This window comes from Accipiter gentilis, chromosome 2 (assembly GCF_929443795.1).
Source record: "Accipiter gentilis chromosome 2, bAccGen1.1, whole genome shotgun sequence".
Classification (NCBI taxonomy): domain Eukaryota; kingdom Metazoa; phylum Chordata; class Aves; order Accipitriformes; family Accipitridae; genus Astur; species Astur gentilis.
In genome coordinates, this window is record NC_064881.1 from 18,284,406 (window position 1) to 18,310,190 (window position 25,785).

Sequence of the window (25,785 nt, forward strand, 5' to 3'; positions counted from 1 at the left end):
AAAAGGAAAAGCGGCCACGCGTGGGACAAACTATACAACTAGGACCTCCAGGCCTGTCTCACCAGCCTGCCCAGCCCCGGGCAGCGGGAGAGGCAGAAGTGGGGCAGAGACAACAGGGACTCGGGGTCTGAGCCCGCTGTCCTTGGTGGCAGGGAGCACAGCACCCCCGGCGGTGCCGGGAGCGGAGGGGAAAGCCTCGTAGCGGGCACGGCGGTGGGCAGGCTGCTTGCAGCCTACTTGAAGGGTCTCTCTGCTCACTCCTGCCAGCCCGAACCCCGCACCGTCGCTGGCTGCGAGGGGCCCGCCGCGTCCCAGGCGGCCACTCGGGCAGAAAACGAGGCAATTGGTTCTCCCTCGAGACTTTTCCACCGAAGCTGAACTAGACGGGCACACGTTTCTGAAGGACAGCCAAGCTCTTCCTGTCAAGCTGTAACTGGATATTTTTTCTTCTTCAGGAAAAGATTGGATTTGGTGCTAATAATGACCACCTAAACAACATTACAGAAATATGCACATATCCGCTCTGGTACGTGTGTACGATTCCCACATCTTAATGTTATTATAGATTAATACTGAAGTTTTTTTACTCCAAGCATTATACTTTCCTAGCCTGTGTACTTTGTGAAAAATGACTACATCCCATCAAATGAAAATTAATGCGTATTTTGACAGGATAAAGATATTAACGACTCAACATTTGCAAGCACTACCTGATGCATAACTTTTGTATGGCTTAACATGTTACTAACAGTACTTGAAACCTTATGTTCTTTTTTAATTTAATGCTTATGTCTGAAAATAGCCCCTTTCAAATTCAGTTGCAGTAATGTCTTTTAAAGCAAATGTTAAACTTAATTTGCTGCACATAAAATTATCCAAATAAGTTGCATAGTTTAAAAAAGTTCAGTTGTGCTTTGTAGCAGAACTCACAGTAATTACTCATCTCTTAAAAATATGATTTGCGGATATGAAGTTGACAATACATTTAAGCATTTTTGTGACTTCTAGACATCAACAATGTAAGGTTTTGTCACTCTTCCACTGACTTCTGCTGATCATAATACCTCACCCTTACATGATATTAGATCAGAGCATGGACATTTAATGGACACATCTGAAATAATTACAAATACAATTTTTAAAACTCCATTGTCGGGAGGGTAGAAATAAGAACTTGGGTTGGTTTGAGGTATCCAGCCCTCAGGAACATACTATGGTTGTTTACATTAAGCTTTGTTGGTTTTATCACGTGTTACATTTAGATTAAAAATAGAAGGCACAGGTGTTTTACAAGGCGCCGTAATTAAGTCAACCAACAAAACTAAGTATTACATTACCAAGCCAGGGGTCTATATCTCAGCAGTGACTTCTTCCAATGCATTTTCATTTGAGGAATTTATTGCTTCTGAAAAAGGGCCGGGGTATGTCTGTGCTACGCAGTTCATTCCTTGTGCCACACTGATGTCTCCTCGGGAACTGAAGGTAGGGCAGGATCTAGTCCGTGCATAGTTTTGTTGGGGTCCAGCTTGGCCAACCATCTCACTCACAGTGTTCACCGGCGAAGCCCTCCATCTCTGTCTCTGCAGTTGCTCTTCTTTACACTTAATGGAATACCAGGCCAGAAAAATAAAAAAGAATCCAACAAACTTGAGAGCAGCTGCCAACCCAAAGTAGACAAAACGAAATGAGGTGACATCGTATTCCCAACAAGATCCTTGTACGCCGCAATCCTGTTGCCAAAGCATGCACGTGGTGTCGATAACAGCCCCAAAATAAATTGGAGTGGGAATGTAAGCTGAAATAAAAACAGCAACAGAAATAATATGTGTTAGCATATAGTGGAAAATGTCTAAAGAGACTATATGCCTTAGCCAAACAGTGTAAGTCAAGAATTTTTGAGATTTCTACACTGCTGTTCTCACATGAAACATAAAACATGGAAAACTGGTCCGCCAATCTTCCCACCAACGCTACTTAGCCCGCACATGAAACATACCACAAAGAGGAAAGAATTCAAGCAAAGAAGACAATGTAGCAGCACCTCACGACAGGTACTGCTTCAATCTGCCATCCCCAGACAGCTCTTCTTGAACTACGTGTTCCCCAAAAGAAAATCCAATGTTGCTCTCAGGAAATAAAATACAGGAGAGGAACAAAATACAGCATTATCTCCAGAGTGTCGCTTGCTGAACATCCATTGGCCATGAGCTGGGAAAGGGCAGGGGTTACTGCTTTAGATTCAGGAGAAAAAGTCCCAAAGACAGCAAAATGTTTCTCTTAGTGAAAATGGATGGAAGTGGTGAGACCACTAAAATTGTACATTTTCTTTTGAATAGATCTTCCTCAGAAACAGACTTTAACTTCTAAAGCTGCTAAAAATGCAGGCAGCCCATTGAATGCTCCTGCTTCCTCCAGAAATATGACAACTTTAAGACAAGTCAGAAATGTCCTACCACAAAGACAACTTCCAGATGCAGCTATACAGGCTTCTTCTCTTGTTCTCTTAGAAAATAGTCCTTGCTTCCTCTAGTCATAAGTTTTGTAGTAGCTGAACACCTGGAGTCTTCTTTATAGGCAGGATTTTAGAAGTTCAAAAGCTTGAAAGAAACTACTTTGTGGAATAAAGACTTAACATGCACCCTTTTTGCATTGAAACATTTGAAATTAGACATTAAGTAACAATTGCTTCTTATTTTAAAAATGCAAAAAGCTATTGTTATGGCTGAAAGCAATAAAAATCTTTCTAAAAAAAGAAAAAAATCCTTATAAAATAATATTTAGTAACTATTATTTTTTTAAATAAAATTTGAAACTGTAAAAATGTCTTTCTGGGACAAAAATGTTCTAGAAAGTCAGTAAAAAAAAGAATTTAAATACATTGTCAGCTACAATGTTTTCAGAAGCTATTAATTTTAGGTTCCAAATACAATTAGTCAGGTAATTAGTTGCAGATTTAGTACTTTTATGGTACATTTAAGCCAAACATGGTGAGCCTTTATGGAAATGCTGAGTAACTGTAAGACTTACCAAGAGTTCGTAATAAAACAAACTGCATTCCTAGTGCAAAGGGCCGCTCTCCATCTTCCACAGACCTAGCAGGCAAAAAGAAAATGCTGAAGTTGTAACAGATAAGAATTGTGCTATGTCCTGGCTCTACCTGCTGGCTTTTTTCTGAGCTATAAGAAGTCTTTCTCTAAATTTCTTCCATTTAGCTTCTAATATTGTTAACTCTTATTGCTAGGAAAAAATACAGCCAGCTTCTCCCATCCCTGCTTAATCAAAATCTCAATCATGCCTTTTAACCTTTCTTTGCCTGTGTAAGCCCTGAAGAATTCCATCCAAACCCATTAAGGAAATTTAGAGAGTCCATCCAAAATGTTTATGGCTTCTCATGACAGTTTCCTATTATTTCATATAATGCTTTATTTTCTTCATCTTTTTCAGATAAATTGGAATTAATGGAGAATTAAGTTGCTGTAAGCTAGACTCGGCTTCTGAATTTAACAGATCTCTGCATCGTATAATCACTTTGGAGATACTTTAGGAAAAATATCAGTCTCTGATATTACATGACCTATTACAAAGATTTACCATTATTATTTTTATAGGGGTGTCCTGGTTTCAGCTGGGATAGAGTTAACTGTCTTCCTAGTAGCTGGTACAGTGCTATGTTTTGAGTCCAGTATGCGAAGAATGTTGATAACACACTGATGTTTTCAGTTGTTGCTAAGTAGTGTTTAGACTAAAGTCAAGGATTTTTCAGCTTCTCATGCCCAGCCAGCAAGAAGGCTGGAGGGGCACAAGAAGTTGGAAAGGGACACAGCCAGGGCAGCTGACCCAAACTGGCCAACGGTGTATTCCATACCATGGGACGTCCCATCCATTATAGGAACTGGGAAGTGGGGGCGGGGAATCGCCACTTGGGGACTGGCGGGGTGTTGGTCGGCGGGTGGTGAGCAATTGCCCTGCGCATCATTTGTACATTCCAATCCTTTTATTACTACTGTTGTCATTTTATTAGCATTAGCGTTATCGTTATCGTTATCGTTAGTAGCTGCTTCTTTCCTGTTCTGTTAAACCATTCTTATCTCAACCCACGAGTTTTACTTCTTTTCCTGATTTTCTCCCCCATCCCACTGGATGGGGGGGAGTGAGTGAGCGGCTGTGTGGTGCTTAGTTGCTGGCTGGGGTTAAACCACGACAAGGGGTCTAATTGTGGGCAGCAGCAGAACATCAGCAGTCTCAGAATATCAGAGTGAAGATGTAAAGACAACACTACTAGGAGAAAATCCGACTTGGTTGGGAGTACCCTTCTCACAGAAAGAAAAGTCCTGAGACTGGTTTAAAAAAGCTCAATTTGGAAAGAGATTTTACACAAAACCAGGTCAAAAGGTGTCTCTATGTTAGCAGTTAATGCAGCTCAAGAGAAGCGAGTTTATACAGCTAAACAGCTCATGCTGAGGACCTGACATCTACCACCGCAAGCATTTCAGGTTTTGTAGGGATTTACTTCAAATCAGCTTTAACCTGGTCCCAGGGACTGAATGCCCATTTGCATCTGGATCATTTTGGATGTGCTTCTGAAGAGCATCTCGAACACTGAAACAGGCTTCCTAGAGAGGTGGTCAATGCCCCAAGCCTGTCAGTGTTTGGACAATGCCTTAATAACAGACTTTCATTTTTGTCAGCCCTGAAGTGGTCAGGCAGTTGGACTAGATGATCATTGTAGGTCCTTTCCAACTGAACTATTCTATTCTATTTCTATTCTATTTCTCTTTTATTTCTATTTTTTCTATCTTCCAGCCCATCTCCATCCAACAGGAACTCAATTCTTGAACTCTGAGAGCTCTTCAGCTTCAGATTCCAAACCAAACTGACATCTTTAAACCATTCTCTTTGTCCTTCTGTTACCAGTAGAACAAATACCTATGGGTGTGCTTTGTAAATCCTAGTAAATAATTACCTCATTTTCCTCTAATTTTTCCTCCTCCTCTTCTGATAACAGCAACATGTATTATAGAAATAGAAATTTATTTTAGCAGATGACCATATTCTGTTTCTTCAGCTCACTTTTCTTTAAAAATCAGGCTGAAGTTCACTTACAAAAGCTGTGTTTTAAATGGATGGAGATGTTACAGAGAGCGATAATGTTTATCAGACCAGATGGCAGAGATGGGAAAAGCCAATCCAAAACCCTGAACACTTTTTTCCAAATGGACAAATAGATGACACTACCTTTCCCTACAAAGACTGTGTTGTTCTCTATCCTTAAATGACCATGGTGACAACAATACTGCTACAGTACAAGTTCAAAATTCTTGTGAAGAAAAAAAGTGAAGAGTCAAACACAGGCATGTGGCAGGAATGAACAATTTTAAGAAGAGAAAAGGATCATTTTAAATACTAACTTTTTTTCATTTGCATTTGAAAATCCAAACCATTGCTCTAAGAAGGCTGAAAATTTCTTCAGGAGTAATCATTTTCTTACATGACGTTTTTACTTGTTCTCTCTTTATAGCGCCTGGAAATAGCTGGGCACTTCATGTTTCCTAAAGTGTATTATCATGTTACACATTCTAAATACAAGCAAGTTCCACCCTATCCATGTCAGCCCTATTCTATTCATTTTTTAAGGATACATAAGCTTGAAGAAGTTTGGCTGCATTGCCCCAGCCTCTTCTGACACAGGCACTGGTGACAGCAGGCACAGTAAAAATAATTTAAAAACCATAAGTGAGTTCTCACCTCAGTGTTACTATGATTGCTGACGGCTGGGCACACGCTGTTATAAGGGTAACAATGAAGAGAAATATCAGGAACGGGATAAGCGTGTTGCAGGTTCGATCACACTTCCCAGAAACAGCATAGCCATTCTCATTCAGGTAGGTTTTGACAATAACCAGACGGAGCTGACTGCGCTGGCCCACTGTGGGCGGAGTGATCACCTGGCGACTCTGGACACAGGCACATTCTGTGTAATTTCTTACCTGGGGAGAAAGAAAAAGAACATTTCCACATGAAAAACCCATACAAGAAAGACATTGCGCAGACACATGGTACCACAGTCCCATAGTACTTCTCAATCAGGAAACTTCTGCCTCTAGCATCACTACCTCAAGTATCAAGCCAGGTTACTACCAAGCATTTTTAAAGCTGGCCAGGACTCTCCATGATGAGATTATGCCTTTCCATTGCTTTATTTAGGCTGAGTTTAAAAAACGTTCCGGAATATTTTTGGAAAATTCTGCTGAAACAATTCAATCACTTCTGACAGGGAGGCTGGAGAAAAAGTTTAATTCTATTGCATTACAAAAAACTGTGAGGAAACACTCTTTAAGCAGCACGGACAATGCCATATTCTGGAATTTGGCAGGCTGTTGACTTGCATATTCAGGAGGTGTCTTCTGCCATCTCAATGGAAATCTACCCAGATTTGGCCAAAGAGCAACAAGCTGCACTTCACGCTTGGAGCCCAGGACCTTCCAGCTGGATGTGGGTGTGGATGTGGATGGGATGTGGACAGGAACAAAACCAGAGAATAAGGGGAAAGCATAGACTTAAACAGTGAGACTGGAGGACATGAGGGATCCCTGAATGGACAAAGAGGCTGAAATTAGGATGAAGAGACTGAATGAAGAAGTGGCATTTCACACGCAAAGGGCACCGTGATTTGTGCAAGGTGAGAACGAGCTAGATCAGAAATCGCTTCCTGTCACATTTATTCTACTACTTTTTTCAAGAAATCTAATGGCAAAGGGGTGTGCAGCAGATCAGAATGCTCCAGTGCTAGAGAAGAAACGGGTCAGGACCCATGTGATGTTACAGGAAGGAGTTTTTGGTTTCAATGTGTGCGTTCGTAAAACCTAGGACCACAATGCACTGAAGCTACATTGCAAGACCATCTAAGGTTGCGAATTTAAGCACTTGGACATCAGGAAATGTCCAAATTATGGTTGCTTGTCAACTTTAATGTATACCTTTGTATGTGTTCATGCTATGATGTAGTCTCACGGTTTTTTCCTATGGTTTTTAGCTGAACATCTTAATAATGTATCAATTTATCCAGTATTTTACCTCCCATTTTCAAAATGTGGCTTCAGCTATTTTTTATCTCACACTAAACATACATTCCACTACAAAGGCAGAGTGACTCATATTTCTTATGGATTTTTCTATCACACTCACTGTTATGGCTTAACTCTTTCTAAAAGGAGTAATTCATCTTCAAAACAGTTATGAGATGAGGCACTGATGTCGTTATCTCAATTTTGTAGCTAAGTAACTGAAACAGATCAAAAGTTTCACAGATGTGGGTGACTAATCTGAGACACTCAGGATCCTTTTTTTCCGAACATTTTCCATTATATACAACTTAATATATTCTATACCTAACTTTTCATGCCTTCAGATACAGATTTAGGCACTCAGTGCTTCTATAACTGGCACTTCTGGTTATTGCTCATGTCCATCATCCAGAATATGAAGAATACAAGATTAACAACCAACGGGAAGAAGTTTTGTTCAAGTGACTTGCCCAACATCACTTAGGAATGAAAGTAGTGACAGAATCCAGTTTCCCAAGACAGCACTCCACTCTCTAATATCACATTAGTATCTGCTTTCTTCCTACAGTCCCTTACCTTAATCTCCTTATGCAAATGCGAAACAGGCATCATACAGAAAATAGTCCTCTTTACTACACAGTCTTGGTTCAACACCAGAGAAACCAAGTCTGTGTACCAAGAGACAGACATGACACAACAGAAATGCTGGAGTATAGGAATATATATATAAAACAGGTATATACTGTACACTGGCATCCTTTTCTCCTACTTCCAATTTTTAAATGGTTAATTTTGAAAACAGTGTATGTTATAAACTTAAATCCCAATGTTACAGGTTAGCAACATTTTGTGTGTTACACAGTGGCACAAGCTTACATTTGTTGTTTTTAATAGTACCCTACACAAAGCATTATTTAATGAAGAAATGCATTTTCCTACCAATGTCAGCCCTATTCTATTCATCATTAGCTACCAAGTTAAAACTTCAGGCCATGAAGGATCTTTTCTTAAATCATAAGAGGAGATAGTACGTTTCAAAATCTGTAGTGAAAAGCACATACTCCCAAATAACCTCCCTACTAAATGAATTAATAGTGCCAGTTTGATATCAGGTGAAATGTAGCAAAGATCAAACCTATGTCTCAATCCAGCAAAGCACAAATAAGATTTATATAGATGCTGAAAGTTACCCACAGGCTCACATCACAGGATTTTCCAATTGGGCCAAAGCAATTTTCTAATATAAACCAGCAAGATACTTTAAAAAAAAACCTATAAGGGAAACTAATCTGTTTTCAATGCCATCTGTGTATGAACCTGCATTTTCAGATCATTTCCCAGTCAACCTGAGAAAGAACAGCACTGGACCTAACACCCTTGTGCTTCACAGGCTGGCTCAAGACTGCACTGGTACATTATAAATAAGCTTTCTGGAAAGCACAATCAAGTCCTGAGAAAATCAATGTTTACATTACTTCCCATCTTTCTTAATCATCCTTTTTTAAAGGACAGTTTTGCAACAGAAGAATTTTGGGTTTTGTACGGAATGAGCACGACCATAATGCTCTGTTGATATTTAGGTCCAATTCTACTTTTCAACTGTTTTCTTGTGCCCAGTCCTAGAAACTGCCAAATTTCCATAGTGGGATTTTACCAGCAGGATGCCCTTCCCCAGTCCAGCATAACTGGAAGACTGGGCTGTAACAGGCAATGCATTTCCAAAAAAAGAAAAGGGGGGATGCTTGCACTAGAAACAGAGCAGTCTTCGATCTGCATCAGTCCCAAGGGGTGACTTGCAGGTTATATGTGGGTGGGTGGGTGAAGCACTTACCCCTGTGCTATGGTTTCCACCATTGATGCAGCCAGCTAGGCAAGGATTAAAATACGTTATTCCATCTGATCCACAGACGGGCTCATACTCATGAATCTTACATCCACAGTTAACATTGCAGCTCCCAGTCAGATTCCTGTGGGCCATGGCAAGAGTGGGACTGAAGAAAGGAAAAAGAACATGCTAGTAGAGCAAGCACAGATATCCTGCTGTTCAGAGGGTGAAAACATCCTACTTATTAACACTGGAACTCAGAACTGATTATCGGAGAAAGATGGCATTACCTCTAGGTTATGTACATGATTTAAACAATATAGAAGAACGCCCAAGGCATCTCTGCCATCAACTAAAAACACAATACAAAAATAATACCAAAGTTTGAAACTTCTATCTTATTTGCCTAGGTAGTAGTTGTATTTTTCCCCTGTTTTTTTTTTCCTTTAAGAGTTAAGACACGACTATTTTATATGTCTATGCTAAGCTGCAGCAATTTGTTTTTGATTACTAGTGAAGGGCTCAGTGACAAGATGTAAGCATTATGTGAACTAACAGGCATCTCCTCCCACATACCAACAACTGTTCAGAAAACTTAATGCTTGTATTATTTATATGTATATGTGAAACCTACAGGAAGCTCTCTAGATCTGGAGGAGTGCTGTGCTTTGTCTGTAGAAGAACCACTACTCCGCTTCCCCAGACCATTCCGCAAAATCTTGCCAAAGCTCAACTTTCTAGGTCCTCCCTAGAAGGGTTTGGCGGTATGCTCAGAAGGAACTAAAGGGAATTTCAAAGCTGAAGGACACGCACGCACCAAAAAGCAGGCTCTTCACTATCTACCACTGCTGCTCCGAACAGGTGGTTGAACAGATCTCAACCGCCACAGCAGGGAACTGCATCAACTCTTCACTGGCCAGCGCCATGCCAGCCTGGGCACGTCTTCACCACGGGATGAATGCACGAAGGGACCCCAGCCAAGGCAGCAGCTCATGGCACTCATTGAGCTCAGTGGTTCATGTAACAAGGCTCGAATGAAGCACTGCGCTGCAACAGCTACAGGTCTCTCCCGATGCACCCTCTCCTCCAGCAAACGCCTCCGCATGGCACGTCTGGGCCCTGTCTGGAGAGAGCATGTCATTCGGAAGCAGTTTTGGTCCCCCCAAATGGCACTGCCCTGGGTGCTGGGAGTCCCAAAGCAAGACGAACTCCTAAGACAGAACCAATACCTGATACCCTGAGCTGCCTAGGGGCAGCCAGTATGAACCACTGAGTGCCAGTGTGCAATTCATGGCTGGAATCAAGATTTTATAAACATAATCCCACTGTGTCTCTACTTTACCCTATCAGTTGTACCATTGCAGCTCAATCCAGAAGTGACAAAGGCCTTAGTAATAGCAGCGTCCATATCTGTAAGACCACAGACTCTTCTTCAGAAGATGATGGGGAAAAAAAACCCCCACTGATCAAATGGTGCTTTTTGCTACCAGTAACCAACTCTGGTTACAACTGACCGCCAGCTGTCATCATCACAGGCTTTGACTCAGGTTGACTAAGTCACACAGTCACCAAATTAACCAGCTCCTGTCTTATGTACCATATCACTTCAGCCCTGCCCAAAACAACTCCCAGATCACTTAAAAATGCCCAGCTTTGGGCACAAACCCTGGAGAAGACATACAGCTACTCCCTGTGCTGAAGGAAAGCCGAAGGTGACACTGGACTTTTAACATTCCTGGACAGGGTAAGGGCTTGAGTACAAAACAAAGGAGGAAAAGGGTTAGCAGGCACAAAGGCAACCTCACTGAAAGAAAAGAATGGTAAAAAAACTGTATATACAAATTCTGATTATAGAGAAACAGAGAGAGTTAAAATGAAAGAGTTAAAGAAAGAGAAAATGGATACCCGTTTGCTCCCAAATTAAAAACAGACTGGCATAACTTGACCCAGTGTACATAGAGCTAATATCAGAGGATGTAAGGTGTCAAACTCTATTACCTAGAGGCTCCTCATTAATGAGGAAATAGTTGATGATCATAGCATATTTTTCTGACAAATAACTGGTCTGAAATGCCATTTACTTTTAATGGGCATATTTTCTTGGAAACCTCAGATTAGTTTATAAAGAGCTACTATACTATCTTTGGCCCTTTCAGTTACTGGGATTGCTCAGATGAGTTTTGTAGCATTGCTTTTTTTCCTTGGTTGGCTGAAGACTAATTGAAAATTTATTTTCGCATGTGTACATTTTCTGTGAGAGCCTTTAAATGAAAATGGCTGTTGAGACCATGGTTGCCTCTTCACCAGTATTCTGTCTCTAACAGTAGCTGTAAGAACATGACTAGGGAAGAGCAAGAACAGGGCAAGTAACTTCCCCAAGAAAAGTATTCTCTCAGCCTCTAACGTGTTTCAGCCCAAAATATTTTCTAAGTCTGATGTGGTTTTTTAGTTAATAACCCCCCTTTTTTTCCCCTATACTTTTCCCATTGAGATTACATTTTTTGCATCTACAATATCTAACAGCAAGGATTTTTTGACAGTCCACAGCCTGTTACACGAGCTGTTGTTTGTTTTGAATCTGGCTCCTGCTAGCTTTGTCTGACAGCCCCCACTTCTACTACTTTGCTTGTAAATTCTGAACACATGAAGGTTCCTGAAAAAATAAACTTAAGGGGTTCCTACGGCCAGCATGAAAATATTTGCAAGCTCTAGTGAAATCTTGTAGTTGCAATTAAATAAGCCACATCTAACATTAACTAATCTAATCACATCTAGTGTTACCTGAAGGCATTATGCTAGAAGGTACCTGAAGGTATAGGCTTAAAGTATTACCTTTTATCCATACTATTACAGAACATGCTAGCTCAGGTACCAAAAAGAAAATAACTGTTCTGTTTAGACACACTTTGAAATGTAGGTTATTTTCTGCTGCCATTAAGCAGCCAAATTATAACAAGCATGAACTTTTAAATGACCCATATTATATTTACACCTATTTTTACTACACTTGCCATGCTCTCTGTCTTGTTTCAGGTTGCTAAATTAATAAGTGCAAAAGCAAGAGTCTGCAGTGTGGTTTATTGCTGTTTCAATTTTCTGCATCTCACTTGGAATTTCATCTCGGTTTAAAACACTGCCAGCAACATGAATGCATTAAGGCAATGGAAAAGTTACCTGAATGACATTATTCATACCAATCTACTTCCAAGTGATTAGGGTTGGCTGAGGCTAGAGACCCTAGGTCTTATTTCCTAAATACCTTTCTGTCTGAAGAAATCACAGTTCCCAAATTCTGCACCCACGCTCCCTCTTCACTGCATAAGGTGATTCCAAGCTACTGAAAACTGAAAAGCAGCTGATATCAACATTTTCACCTGAAGCTTCTCCTGTTACTCAGGAAAACTCCCATTTTATTATGTTACTTTCTGTCATAGCTGCACTCCAGGCTTGTAAGTGCTATCTTGTGTCTCAAAGCACCCAAATGTTAGGGACTGCAATATTCAGTATTGCAATGCAAAAGTTTTTCAGAAGAGGGCCAGTTTCAAACCACTTATTTTATGGGCTGTAATTTGCAATACCTAAACCTGAAAGTTTTTAGTCCTTCCAGATGCCAAAGTCAGAAAGGCAGGTTCTGTAAGGAATCAAGACAGCTGTCACTCCTGAAGATCTCAAAAAATTCAGAACATGGAAGTGAGGGCCTGACCTCCCTCCAATGCCTTTCTGACTGGCACTCTGGCCAGGGAAGGTGAGATGGGAGCCGAGAGTGACGGCAAGACCAGATCAGAACTGGATGTAGAGACAATGATCACAGCCAGACTCAGTCCAATGATCACACAGCAAGTCCAAGAGAAAGGAGGGGCAGGCCCTCACCTCCAGCTTTCTTCACAACAGCTCTTAGCAGTGACAGAGCTGACCCTGGACTCAGCCAGCTGAATTCCTTAACTCAGGTGACCAAGCTCCTAGAAGTGGGGGGGGGACACACTCCACACCCTGACACTGTACAGGAATACCGGTGCCCTCTACAGACAGCTCAGTGAGTTCCTACACACGGAGCAAAAAGCTGCCCCTTGGTGCCGATAGCCTTCTCCAGACACACCACACTTCATGTATTTGTAACATCTCTTCTGAAGTGGAGGAGGAAGCTTCCTCCTCTTCATCAGCTCTGCAGTTGCCTGAGGTAGGCACACTGGGGTTCCAGGTCCTCCTCAACCTGATGGGGTTCAAACCTTCATCTCCTGGATGGTATTCTTATCAGCAAGCTTCAGAATGGCATCTCTTTCCATCCTTCCTGCTGAAGCTCAATATGATCTCAATCCTGCCCATGTCTCCTCATCAGTAACTCTCTATGGCCGTATCTACAAGGAAATCCTGGAGCAGGGACCAGGACTGAAGCCGTTTCTTCCAATGGAAAACTCATTTCAGAAGGTTCCTCTCTTGCTTACTCTTTTTTCTTCTGCATCTCTATACATTCCTCTTTTTTTCTCCTTTCTCTTTCCTTGTACCCACCATCCCTTTGTGCAGTGGTTATGGTGCTCTTGGGGACATCAGGAGTTCAGGGTAAGATTCTCTCTGACTAAATAGCTGGATAAGAGGTTACCACACAGAAGGTGAGCAACTCTTGTAGCAACCAGTTTCCTGACTTCCTAGCAAAAACCCACTATCAGGCAGTTCTTATCTCCTCCACAATAACTGTTAAACTTAGTAGCCAATGCTAATAAAGTGGTCATCAGTGGGAAACAAGATATACATCCCTTATTGATTTGGACATATTTCACATGCTTCCTTCCCATCTTTAAGTCACAGAAGCTTAAGCACCTGCACCTACCTGGCTCCCTGAAACCACACAAGAGTCTATGCTTGGTCATTTGGAGAATTCTGGCCAAAATACAAACAACAGCTTATTTCAGTTCAGTAGTCCTTGAGAACAGGTGACTATATTAGTCTCTGGGTTTTGGAAACAATTCACCTATTTCGGACATGTCCCGAAGTCCTTCTTCAGTCAATGCTCTCCTCTACCTTCTCCAGAGTGGTTACAATGGCAGAGATCCAGTTTAGCTCAGAAGACAGGGCCATGCAGTCTTTCATCTGCATGGTTTTGTGACTCTTCATAGCTACAGCGCATGGTAGCTGAACAGTGAAGAAAGGTGGTGCTTCAAGAACACAGTTTGGGATAAGTTTTTTTTCTTGTGAGTTTTATTACAGTGGTACCAGAACCCTTTGGTGTGTCATTAGCTTAGTTTTGAAGATCACTTTGAATACTCCATGTGCTACCTTTCACCAGCGTTTCACAGACTGCAAAATGCTGCAGTTCATGGCTACAGTTGCTCTGGCCTCAATCCACAGAGGTGCACAGCCTCTGGATCCTCTCCCGAGAGGTTGGATCTGCCTAGCTCCAGGACACAAGGCTGTCCATCCTTCCTCTTCCTGTCTGATACTTTTAAACCAGCTGACAGTTTTTTCACAAATGGAAGTGAAAAGCGTCCTTCATTGCATCGTTTATCCAGTAATCTGCCGATTAGATACGAAAACCCAGTTCCAAAGAATAATGAAGCAATCTATGCAAGGCTGAATGGGATAAAGAGAGTTGCAGGAGCAAAATTTAAAGGCCTTTTCCAGAGACTAGAACATATGTATGAAAATCCCCAACTCCAGGAGAAGACTGTGCCCTTTGCCTTCTCACACCTGAGTGGTAAGCGGAGCTGCAGGCACCATCCTATTTCTGCCTGTGGTCCATCTCCAGTCCAGTCCAGAAGACCTGAATTTCTGAGAACAAATGCCAGTATGACCCCTTCAGAATCTGCAAAATCAGACAGATCTAAGTACTGAGCTCTGCTGGGGCTTTGCAGAGTATTTGCACGTGCATGGTCAGCGAAAATCTTGCCCTGGGAATTGTGTTGGTAAGCACAACCTCTCCACACCGGGCACTGCAGCACAATATTTTATTAACTGTATTGCCTTGTTTGCCCTGCTCTCAGTATTGCTCAATGGCCACTGCTGTTTAAAACTAACTCAAGTATCTGTGCTCTAAGCAGATCAGTAGATACCCAGGGAATTTTAGCACCTCCTCAGCCAGGCAGCAGCTGAACAAGAATCTGGATTGGATTTGTGGCTGCATCCTCAAGATCGTGTACACATACAGACTGTCATGGCTGCAGAGCCCCACAAGGGCTGCTGTTTGCTTGTCTTCACATCTGTAATGGGTGGGCAGGACCACTGTAAAGGTAAACAGCTAGCATCAGATTTACTGCATCCTAGCTACCCCATGGACCATAAGGGATGCTCTTCTTGTCCCATCTTCTACACCCGACTAGATCAGAGACTCGGTGTGATGGGTTGACCCTGGCTGAACACCAGGTGCCCACCAAAGCCATTCTATCACTCCCCCATCCTCAGCTGGATAGGGGAGAGAAAATATAACAAAAGGCTCGCGGGTCGAGATAAGGACAGGAGAGATCATTCACTATTACCGTCACGGGCAAAACAGACTCAATTTGCAAAACATACTCAATTTATTACAAATCAACCAGAGCAAGGTAATGAGAAGTAAAACGAAATCTCAGAACACCTTCCCACCACCCCTCCGTTCTTCCCGGGCACAACTACCCTCCCGGATTTCACCACCAAGCCCCCCCAGCGGCACAGGGGGACAGGGATGGGGTTTATGGTCATCACACGTTATTTTCTGCCGCTTCACCTCCTCAGGACGAGGGCTGATCACACTCTTTCCCTGCTCCAGCGTGGGGTCCCACCCACGGGAGACAGTCCTCCACGAACTCCTCCAACGTGGGCCATTCCCACGGGCTGCAGTTCTTCACGAACTGCTCCAGCATGGGTCCATTCCACGGTGTGCAGTCCTTCAGGAGCACACTGCTCCAGCGCGGGTCCCCCACGGGGTCACAAGTCCTGCCAGAAAGCCTGCTCCGTGGGCTCCTCTCTCCACAGATCCGCAGGTCCTGCCAGGAACCTGCTCCAGCGCGGGGTTCCCACGGGGTCACAGCCTCCTTCGGGAACCCACCTGCTCCGGCGTGGGGTCCTCCACGGGCTACAGGTGGAGATCTGCTCCACCGTGGACCTCCCTGGACTGCAGGGGGACAGCCTGCCTCACCAGGGTCTTCACCACGGGCTGCAGGGGAATCTTCGCTCCGGCGCCTGGAGCATCTCCTCCCCCTCCTTCTTCACTGACCTTGGTGTCCGCAGGCTTGTTTCTCTTACATGTTCTCACTCCTCACTCCGGCGGCAGTTTTCTCTCCGTCCCAACTTTTTCCTTCTTAAAAATGTTATCACAGAGGCGTTACCACTATCACTGATTGGCTCGGCCTTGGCCGGCGGCGGGTCCGTCTCAGAGCCGGCTAATATGGGCTCGCTCTCTCTTGAACACAGGGGAAGCTTCCAGCAGTTTCTTACAGAAGCCACCCCTGTAACCCCCCCCCCGCTACCAAAACCTTGCCAAACAAAACCAATACACTCGGCCTGGGAGCCACTCTACACACAGCGACTGTCACCCCTGTCACCTCACCTCCTGTCATTAGCGACACTAAGCAGTACAACTGCTGCTTAGTGGCTTCCACTTGACTCATTTTTAATGTATTTATACACCACTATTTGCTTTTGCTGAATATGCTTGTCTTCCCAGCTGGGTACTTTTGCAGTCGATAAAATGTTACTAAGTAGCTCTTAAATATTTATTGACTGTCTACTGATCACACAAATCAGGTTCACAAATTTAGCTCTTGGAGCTACTTTACACTTTATGGTCTAGTTGGATGTTAACCAAAGCCTTTCTGAGTGTTTTCTTTCTTGCGCCATAAACAAACAGTTTTAGAAACAAGTTGCAGCTTGAGCAGGAAATTAAATACCCAGGACTGATATTGGTTTTGTCGCCTTCTCAGCTATCAGCTGAAACTTGTCTTATATCACGCTGGATTCCAGAAAGCAGTATGCAGCAACACATCATATAGCAACAGGCAGACTTTTCCAGTATTCTCTCAACAGAACGTTTTCTCCAATGGAAAACACCAAATCATCAGAACATTCCTCAGGAACATACTGATTTCAGCAGCACAGTGACAGAAGTTTTTCACACCAACAGGAGAGGCAGCATTTTTGGAGTTTCACAAGCTCCTTGGCAGCCTGCTGAGCTGGATGTCCCAGATGTCTGAATACTTTGGTTAAGCAGGGACTCCCCAACCTGCCTGGGAGACCCTCATGCCCATGGCCCAGCTGCCAGCAGGGCTCTGCCACCCTGCACATGGGACAGGTCCAGGGACAGCCCAGGCTGCCGGGAAAGGCACAGCTCAGGTTCCCCTCTCCAACTTCTCCCACGCTGTGAAATGTGTTCTTCTGACCTCTTATCCCTCCATCACCTAAAACCCTCCTCAGCAGCAGATGGGTCGTGTTGTGCCACAGGCAGGAGAGCCCCGCTTACGTAGCTAACTTGCTTCAGCTGCTTTGCTGAACATTACCATGACACTGAGGTTAGGAAATCAGCTGAAAAATAAAGGTGAATGAAATCATGCATGCAAGAAATGAGAAGAATGAAATTGGAAAGTGAAGTGAGACCACTGTGATAATTTAATCTCAGGGGCATTTTTTTGTTTGCCCCAGAAGAAGCCTTAAGTTTACAGATACGCAAGGCAAATATGCTCAAATTGGTAACAAGCTACTGCAAGCTGTGTTTCTCCAGCTTTCATCACTTTTTGTACCTCAGCAAATCACTGTAAGGTTTATTTGGGAGGATTATTTTTGCTGTTTACAGCAAATGCCTTGCATGCAAAGAGGTTGGGTTTTTTTCATCGTTTCAAGAACATGTTACACACAAAATCATCTATTAACTGTTTCCAAAAGCTCATTATCAGACAGTTGTAAGAGGTTCCTGCCTTCATCTTTACTACCTTCACTGCTTACTCATTCACTCCTCTTTCAATGATGAGAAGCTAATGAAGGATGAAGGAATTCAGATGCTGGGGACATAAAAACTCTACTGACACAGATCTATGTAATCCCATTTTCATCACATGTGATCTACCATATAGCATATAACAGATTTCTATAAACACTTCTCCCAGGAGGGGAAAATTTTTTCTTGAAGGTATGTATTTTTCCAGCAGCAAGCTGAACCAAAGTACTCTACTAATCCTGCCTTCTGACACAGGGAGGCTACCTACTCTCCACAGAGGAAAACAGAGCACTGATTCCTGAACTACTGCACAGCACATCGCAGATTTACCTGGATTGGTCAGAAAGAGCAGGCTCTTATGAAGTTGCACTGAAGCTAGTAAGTCCTGCTTGTGAGCTGGCGAGTGGGAAACACAGCTTAGTTTCAATGCACCCACTGCTGTAGACACATGAGATGTCCAAGAAACAGCTGCCCCACTTGTTTCAGTGGGTGCAGATGCTGTCAACTTGCAGTGCCACTGCACCTGAGCTGCCAAGGCACCTGTCATGCACCAGCACTCTAACAGAAACCATACCCAAACAACAGCATTTCCTGAACTATTCTTTCAATTACAAACAATGACACCGCTCCTTTCATTAATAAGATTCAACTGCAAGTTTGCTAAATGTGTGCTGGGACAAAACCCAGAATTCCATCTGACAAATTGCATTTGTTCACTTCTCAAGCAGACTGTTCTATGTCTCCATGACACGATGCTGGTAAAGCTAATAAAAGGAGACATTTATTAGATGCAACTAACAATAAAAGGCACTCTAGTTCCTAACATTTTTTCTTTTTTTTTCTAAAACCTGTTCTCCTCTCTGACTATTACTCTGTGGAGGGCTTGTGGTATAGGAGTAAAGTAAGAAAAGGGAAAGTGTAAGGCAAGATTTATTGCCTGGAGTTTTTAGAGCTGTGACGTGTTATTTCAGATACCCAGGGTTGGACTGACACCTCATTGTGCTGGCAGTCAGTGCACACGTCGGGAAAAAAAAAGGTGGACTTTCTTCCCATGAGGCTACAATATAAATGAAATGCATTTTTAAAAAAAAAAGCAGTGCCTGACTGTATTTTGGTAATATGTAAACAAAGAATTGGTTTGCACATGGTTCTATTCATATTTATTTAGATCACTGTAGTAACCTACAGGAGGAAGAAAACACAAAGGAAAGGAGATAAGCCCCTACCACATATTTTCTATAATTTTAATGTTGGGCTATATGATAAAAAGGATCATCTTAATTTGATTGCAATATTTTTGGTTTGGTATTGAAGGACATTCTGGATGGCAAAGATCTGCAGTCTCCTTGTTGGCAAGCAGCTGGAAAAGCGGCAATGATGCAATTTTTGTGTAGCTGTCAAACAAGGGACCCTGTCACTGTGTTAGCTGGATTCCTTCTTTGTTGTTATTGTTCTGATCCAATTAGTCACTGCTTTCAAGTTCAGGGATCCAAATGGCTGATTGGACTGGAAGAGATACAAGAATAACAGAAACCCAAACTGGTGGTACAAGAAGAATAGAATTTTAATTTTTTTTATGTGAAGTGCCTCAGTAAGTCAATTGCTTGCTTTAGCTAAACCTTAATTGCACCAAAACAACAGAAAGTAATCAAAAAGGGTTTGTTTTGATTCATTACATACCAGAAATGTGAGAGATGGAACTGAACTAATCCAGGAATCTGTCACTATGAGTAAGCTCCCCATGGAGGCTCTTTTAGTTGCCTTATACCACAAAACATGGAAGAGACAGGTCTACAAACAACCAAAGCAGCTGATCTCTGCTATTTCCCTTTTATTCAGTACTGGTGAGGCCACATCTGCAGTGCCGGGTCCAGTTCTGGGCTCCCCAGTAAAAGACAGATATGGACACACTGGAGAAAATCCAGCAAAGGGCCACTAAGTTGCTGAAGGGACTGGAGCATCTCTCCTATGAGGAAAGGCTGAGAGAGTGGGACTGTTCAGCCTGCAGAAGAGAAGGCTCAGGGAGATATATAAATACCTGAAGGGTGGGTGCAAACAGGACAGAGCCCGGCTCTTTCCAGTGGTGCCCAGCGCCAGGACCAGAGGCAATGGGCACAAACTGAAACACAGGAGGTTCCCTCTGAACATCAGGAAACACTCTTTCCGTGAGGGTGACCAAGCACTGGCACAGGCTGCCCAAAGAGGCTGTGGAGTCTCCATCCTTGGAGAAACTCAAAAGCTGTCTGGACAAGGAGACAATTCACTGATTCAGGACTTCCCATTTGGACACTGGCTATGGTGCAAGAAAAGGGGTGCCGTATCGTGGTTTGACATAAGGCTCTATACGCTGTGTTCAAAAATCAAATATACCTTCAGAGACAAGGCTGGGGCATGGAACAACAGGTTCTAAAATGCTGAGATATACAGTACAGAGGTGCCCTTGACAGTACTGCTGATGACAAACCAACAATGGCAAAACCACTTGCGCCCAACATAAACCAAGAGAAAACCCTTGCAAATGTATTCTAATCTGTGCATGCCTCCAGGTCACATCCAATTCCTCGCAGCTGGTACAGTTAAAAAAATGCTGAGTTATGAGACATACTGAATTATGAAACATCAGTGCCTACTTTGCTGAGTACTGGTATGCACATACTTCTATGTTAACTAAAACGCAGCTTATCCTTCTCTTCTGTACTGGTTTATGGCTCAGTTTATCAAAGAAAAAACCCTGCTTTTTAAATGTAAAAGAAAAGAACAGTAGAACTGAACATGTTTGTCCAGAGAAGATTCTCCTGCAGGGTATGTCTACACTGCCCAATGCAGCTGAGATCTCTGGGCTGCTGCCAGCACAGGTAGCTCAGACATCAGACCCGGCATAGCCATATTAAGGTAAAGCATCATGCAAGACATTTACTCTGAATCGAGTAGCTGTACTGCTTCTCCTATCCAATATAGCCTGTTGAACCAGCTTTGATGTCCATACACTGCACTGCATTGGAACTACAGAATGAAGTATGTGTTTTATTAAACCTCAAAATGAAAGCATGCTTTTTTGTTCCATGAACAATAACATTCTTTGATGTCTGAGTTAAAGAACTGTCTACCAAGTAAATGATTTGAAGCTATCAAATGATTGACCATGAGGATTAAAAGAATGTTTATCATGTTAGATATTCCAGATGAATTTATGTGTAGTGCTGCTTCTTTATTATCATTTTGATAGTAAACTTGGATTTGATCTCTGCATTAAAAAAATCATACAGGTCTGGGGCTGCAAACTCCTGAACCATGCCTTGTAACATGCTGGCAATTCTCAATTTCTGACGACATTACAGTCTAAGCATATAGATTTTTATACTGATTTCAAAGAGCTGATATACCTCAACACTTTCAAGAATTTTGCCATTACCATCTCTTACCTCTTTTCTCAATAAGAACAATTAGATGAAGGTGGTAAAGAAGTAATGCTACTGCAGACTTTCAGAACAGCTGTGAATAGATGCCTATTTCAATTCATGCTATGTATTTACTGCAAATGTTATTACTTACTGCAAAAATAAAACATAGAGACTCTTACAATTCCAGTGTGAAGGGTATGTGTTACATAGCAATAGTTTGCCTTGTCTTCAATTTAGAAATAGATTTCAGTTAAATAGCACTTTTTCACAAAGAGAAAACTACAGCCTTCTCATTAGCCAGGCAGGGACATTATGACTTGCCACACAGTTCAATTAATTGCTATCTAAAATCTATGTTTTAATTCCTAATGGTTTTCATTTCTTCATCTACACCCACAGGCTGTCACAAATATCAACAGAAGGTGGACAATCGAAGCATTCCACCCCCTTCCCATCCCCATTCTCTCCTTCTTCAGCCCACTATGCTCAGACAAGAGTATATCAACATGCTATTCCCCTCTACAGTCAGCTTCTCAGCACCAAGCTTTAACTCTAGGTATTAAGAATACAAAGGCGTAAAACAGCTTTCCATCAGCTCATGACTTCCAGTTGCTGGTTTTCCTTGCTCCAGGATTAGAGTTTGACAGCAACGTAGTAACACCCAGCAACACACAATGCAAAATATTCTTTGTGTGAACAGTGCCTATTTTCTTCCTTCCTTGTTTCCCATTTTTCTTCTTTGTTTTTCACTTGGTTTGCTCATTGCCCCACTGCAGTTCTTTTCTTCCCCAGTGATTATCTCTTTTCCTCCTCCACACACCCTCTACACTCTCTTCCAAACCTCAAAATGTTAAAGAGTCCAGAGCTGAGCCTTAAAAGCAAGATATTCAAAGGGATCTGATACCTAGCACCTGGCCATAAATAAAAGGCATATGTTGTCTCAGATGAAAGCAAAGGGAAGAATATTGATTCAGATAAGCTCACGCTCCTCAAATGATCACTCTGTTCTTGTGTTTAAGCTACATGAAGGAGGCAATTTTGGGGAAAAGCTAATGTACAAAATAAGAAAGAAAATAAAAGCTCATCATCAGGCTTCTGAGGAATTACCTTCCCCTGAAACACCTTCTCACAACTTTTACCACCCTGTCTTTCTTCCAAATATCCCTCATTTTTTAAAAATGTCCTTCCATGCATTTCTTAATGTCACAGCCTAAATACCTCACTTCCAATACCTTCCTACATCCAGACCTTCTTTTTCATGACAGCCCTCTTCATTCTCAATATATCTTTAAGGGTTATGATCTAGTTGCTGTCTTGGTGATCAAGCAAGTGCTGGAGGGCATACATACAACTGGTAAGGGGTTCAGAAGCAGTGCATACCACTAATGTTGATAGCACATGCCCACGTGATTCCTCTCAAATAGGGACTGTAGACCTAAGACACTATTATGGTGATAATCAACAAATCTATTCAGAAATAATCTTTCTAATCCCTTTAGTATTTTCACAATTTTCATGTGGAGAAAAGAAAACATTTTGAAACACCAACTAAACTCTGAACAATCTACAGAGGATACTATTCTTATTTTCCAGTAAAAATCACTGTAGTCCATTCCAATGCATTTTTTCATCCCTTGAAAAGGTGAGTTATTACATAAGCTTCATTATAAACTAGATGTAAAACCAAAGGGCCACATAGTAACAGCGTGTGTTTATATCATAATACTCACCAAATTCTCATTTGAACATGTGGCTTCTTCAGTGCATCAGCCATCAGCATTTTTTACATTTCTTTATCAGGCTTATTGGAACAAGCTGGTTTTGCCACAGATGATTCCAAGATACTTACCCAGTTGTGTAAGGTATATTTATTCCCCCTAGATTAATGCTTTCACATCCAACAATGAAAAGAGTTGAAAAGCACAGCAGAGATACACCACTGCAGATCATAGCCAACTTTGCAGACTCTCTCGCACCGAGTTTCAGTTTTTTTATAATGTAGCCGCCTAGGACAATACCAACACCAGCACTTGGGACAATAATCACACCTGCCGGGAAGAAATTCAAGCAAGAAATTAAATAAGGACCCATAGAAATTGTATAAAACATAAATATCGGTTTCATTCCCTAATTAGATGACTGCAAATGCTGCACTAAGATCTCCATTGTCTGAATCTCTGCTAGCAAACTGAGTCAGACTTTTCAAACCTCTGGAGTGTTGTCAAAGAATTAATAAAAGCCTCCTTATGATATTACCAGCAGCCAAAGCACTATAAGAGAACTATTGTACTTACAAGCAGAAACATTGCTTTGTATTTATTTTAGAACAAGGAGAAGGGCTACATATTGCTCCAGTTTAACTACTGAAAATTTGAACAAATCCAGATTTGGACACGAATCCTCCTCTTCCTACTCTCATGATTAATGCCAGTGAAGCACAAGCGCTAACTTCAGGCAGGACCCCAGAAACCTGCCCACTGGGGAGTGCACGCGTGAGCCTTGCTGCATATTCTGTGTTCTGGATACTTTATTCAAGCTGAATAGCACTTTCCTACATCAGCACCCCGATTTGTCTCAGCACAGCCACGTGGACTGTAAACTGATCAAATACGATTAAAAAATTAAGATACTACAATTAGTATTAGGGTAAGTTTAAGACACAAAAGACGTGCCTATGAAATTTCTGTTGCTCCACTGCTGCAGTTATAAGGCGGCAGTTCAGCAACACACCACTGGGCTGTCCTCACTTGTCAGGGCCTGAGGTGGTGTTAAGTCAGCGAGTGTCTTGCACTTCTTTGCTTCCCTTAGCTTTTGCTTCTCACTGACATGTGAGAAGGTCTTTAAATTAGGGCTTTGATAGTAAAGATGCATTCCACATAAATATGGAATTTGCACAACTTTTGGCAGCTGCATCTATGGAGGAGCTAAACTTTATAATGCAAATTCTTAAAGATGTTGGTCTTCTTTTTAAATAAGCCAGTAAGACTATCACTTGCAAATATCTCTAATAACATTGCAAAGCATTCTCATTCTCTGCTAATTCGTCTAAAGGTGAAGGGGACATTGTATTTATCAAAATATTGAGATCATGAAAGTAAAAGTAAAAGGTAAAAATAGTTGCCACCTTAATTATACTGCCATCACCAATGGCATTATAAAATAAAAAGTCATTTCATGAGAAAGATTCTTAACAATAACCCTTCAAAGAATCAAAACCAGTCTTTCTTATAAGAGCAGAAATTAAATGCATAAGTCCTTCTAGGAGAGTTAGATGATTTTCACAAAGTTCAAAGCTGTTATCTCTCTTGAGCTGTTATATCTCTCACTTTCAATGACTGAATATGAACGAGGAAAAGAAATAATGCAAATCCTTTCACTTGGACTGAAAATGTTCTCTCTGGGTGAAAATGGTAACTCAACCATCTGAGTCTGCCAGGCACGCCCTGCTCTATGAAATCTGTGTCAGAGAAGCCCACATCCACGCTGAAGGCAGACTGGGATCACTTGTAATGCCTTCTAAAACACCCCTGTTAGGTGAACCAAATTCCATGGACCAACTATGTGGCTACATCAGTTATATGAACTAAGGATCTAGCCCGAAATTAGGGCTTACTAACAATAAATTAACCTCAGTAGTTTATTCTTCTTCCTTCCACCTTACAGTTAGCTTTGAGTTCTTAACCTCTTTTTTATGTTTTCTTTCTTATTCTCTTGAGGCCACGGATATTGGAAAAGCTTTTCACTAGAACTGAGTCTCTGTGTGTCTATGTCTAGTACCTTGTCAAAACTGAGCATGTAAATATTTTGCAAGGCATTAGGTTAGTGGTTCTTCCATTAGTAAGCTATACTGTGCTGCTGTTTTCATCCATCCTCTGCTACACCATGAAGATCAGAACGTTAAAAATGAGAAGAACATGAGCAAATTGCCTGCCAAGGCTCACTTTCATTCAGGAGAATGGAAAGGTAAAGGAAAGCCTACACAGAAGAAGTATAAAGACCAACTCCTCCATGCAAAGTGGCACTGGGGATGGAAAAACTCTCTCTCCAGGAGAAACTGGAAAGGCAGAAGCAGGCTTCATTGTTTGTGGTGAAGGCAGCAGAGAGAAGCACTCACTCGCTCCTACATGTCAGGAAGCCTGACAGGTTCTTTTACCCTAAGTACTCTTCATCTCAAACTCTTCATCCTTATGCCCCTCTCTTTCCGCAGGGGATGTGGAAACAGAAGTGATGTACAGTCAAAGAAACGCAGCTACTACAGCGCTCTTCCAGACAAGCTTCCAGGGCAAAGTAAAGCATGTACATCTAATCAGGACATGCATTCTTCTTTTTCAAAGGCATTTAGAGGAATAAAGCTTAAGATCTGATACTAAACTGTTGCACTGCACTCTCCTTCATTTTATAATGACAGTTTGGCTTACAGGAATTGCGTGTGTGCTAAATACACTCCTGGGTGCAGTGCTCCGAGGCAGTATTGGCTTTCAGTCAGCAATTTTCAAGCTTTGTCCTTTTCGCTGTTGTCAGGATGCTGCAGCACTTGAGGCTTTCCACAGCAGAAAAAGATGATCTTAACAACTACTAATAGTCAGGGAAGAGAAAACT

At 42.0% G+C, this 25,785-nt stretch overlaps 1 protein-coding gene across 2 annotated transcripts in view; it reads right to left on the reverse strand.

Moving 5' to 3' along the window:
- Positions 1-267: 267 nt before the first annotated feature.
- The window catches only part of SLCO5A1 (solute carrier organic anion transporter family member 5A1), a 76,972-nt gene continuing 51,454 nt past the window's right edge, over positions 268-25,785 (reverse strand). For both annotated transcript variants that reach the window (XM_049824413.1, XM_049824406.1), the window contains exons 6-10: positions 23,036-23,234; positions 8,896-9,055; positions 5,746-5,987; positions 3,028-3,092; positions 268-1,795 (exon numbers count right to left, since the gene is read on the reverse strand). In XM_049824413.1, coding sequence (XP_049680370.1) covers positions 1,350-1,795; positions 3,028-3,092; positions 5,746-5,987; positions 8,896-9,055; positions 23,036-23,234 — 1,112 coding nt within the window. In that variant the 3' untranslated portion in view covers positions 268-1,349. The remainder of the gene's footprint in view (positions 1,796-3,027; positions 3,093-5,745; positions 5,988-8,895; positions 9,056-23,035; positions 23,235-25,785) is intronic.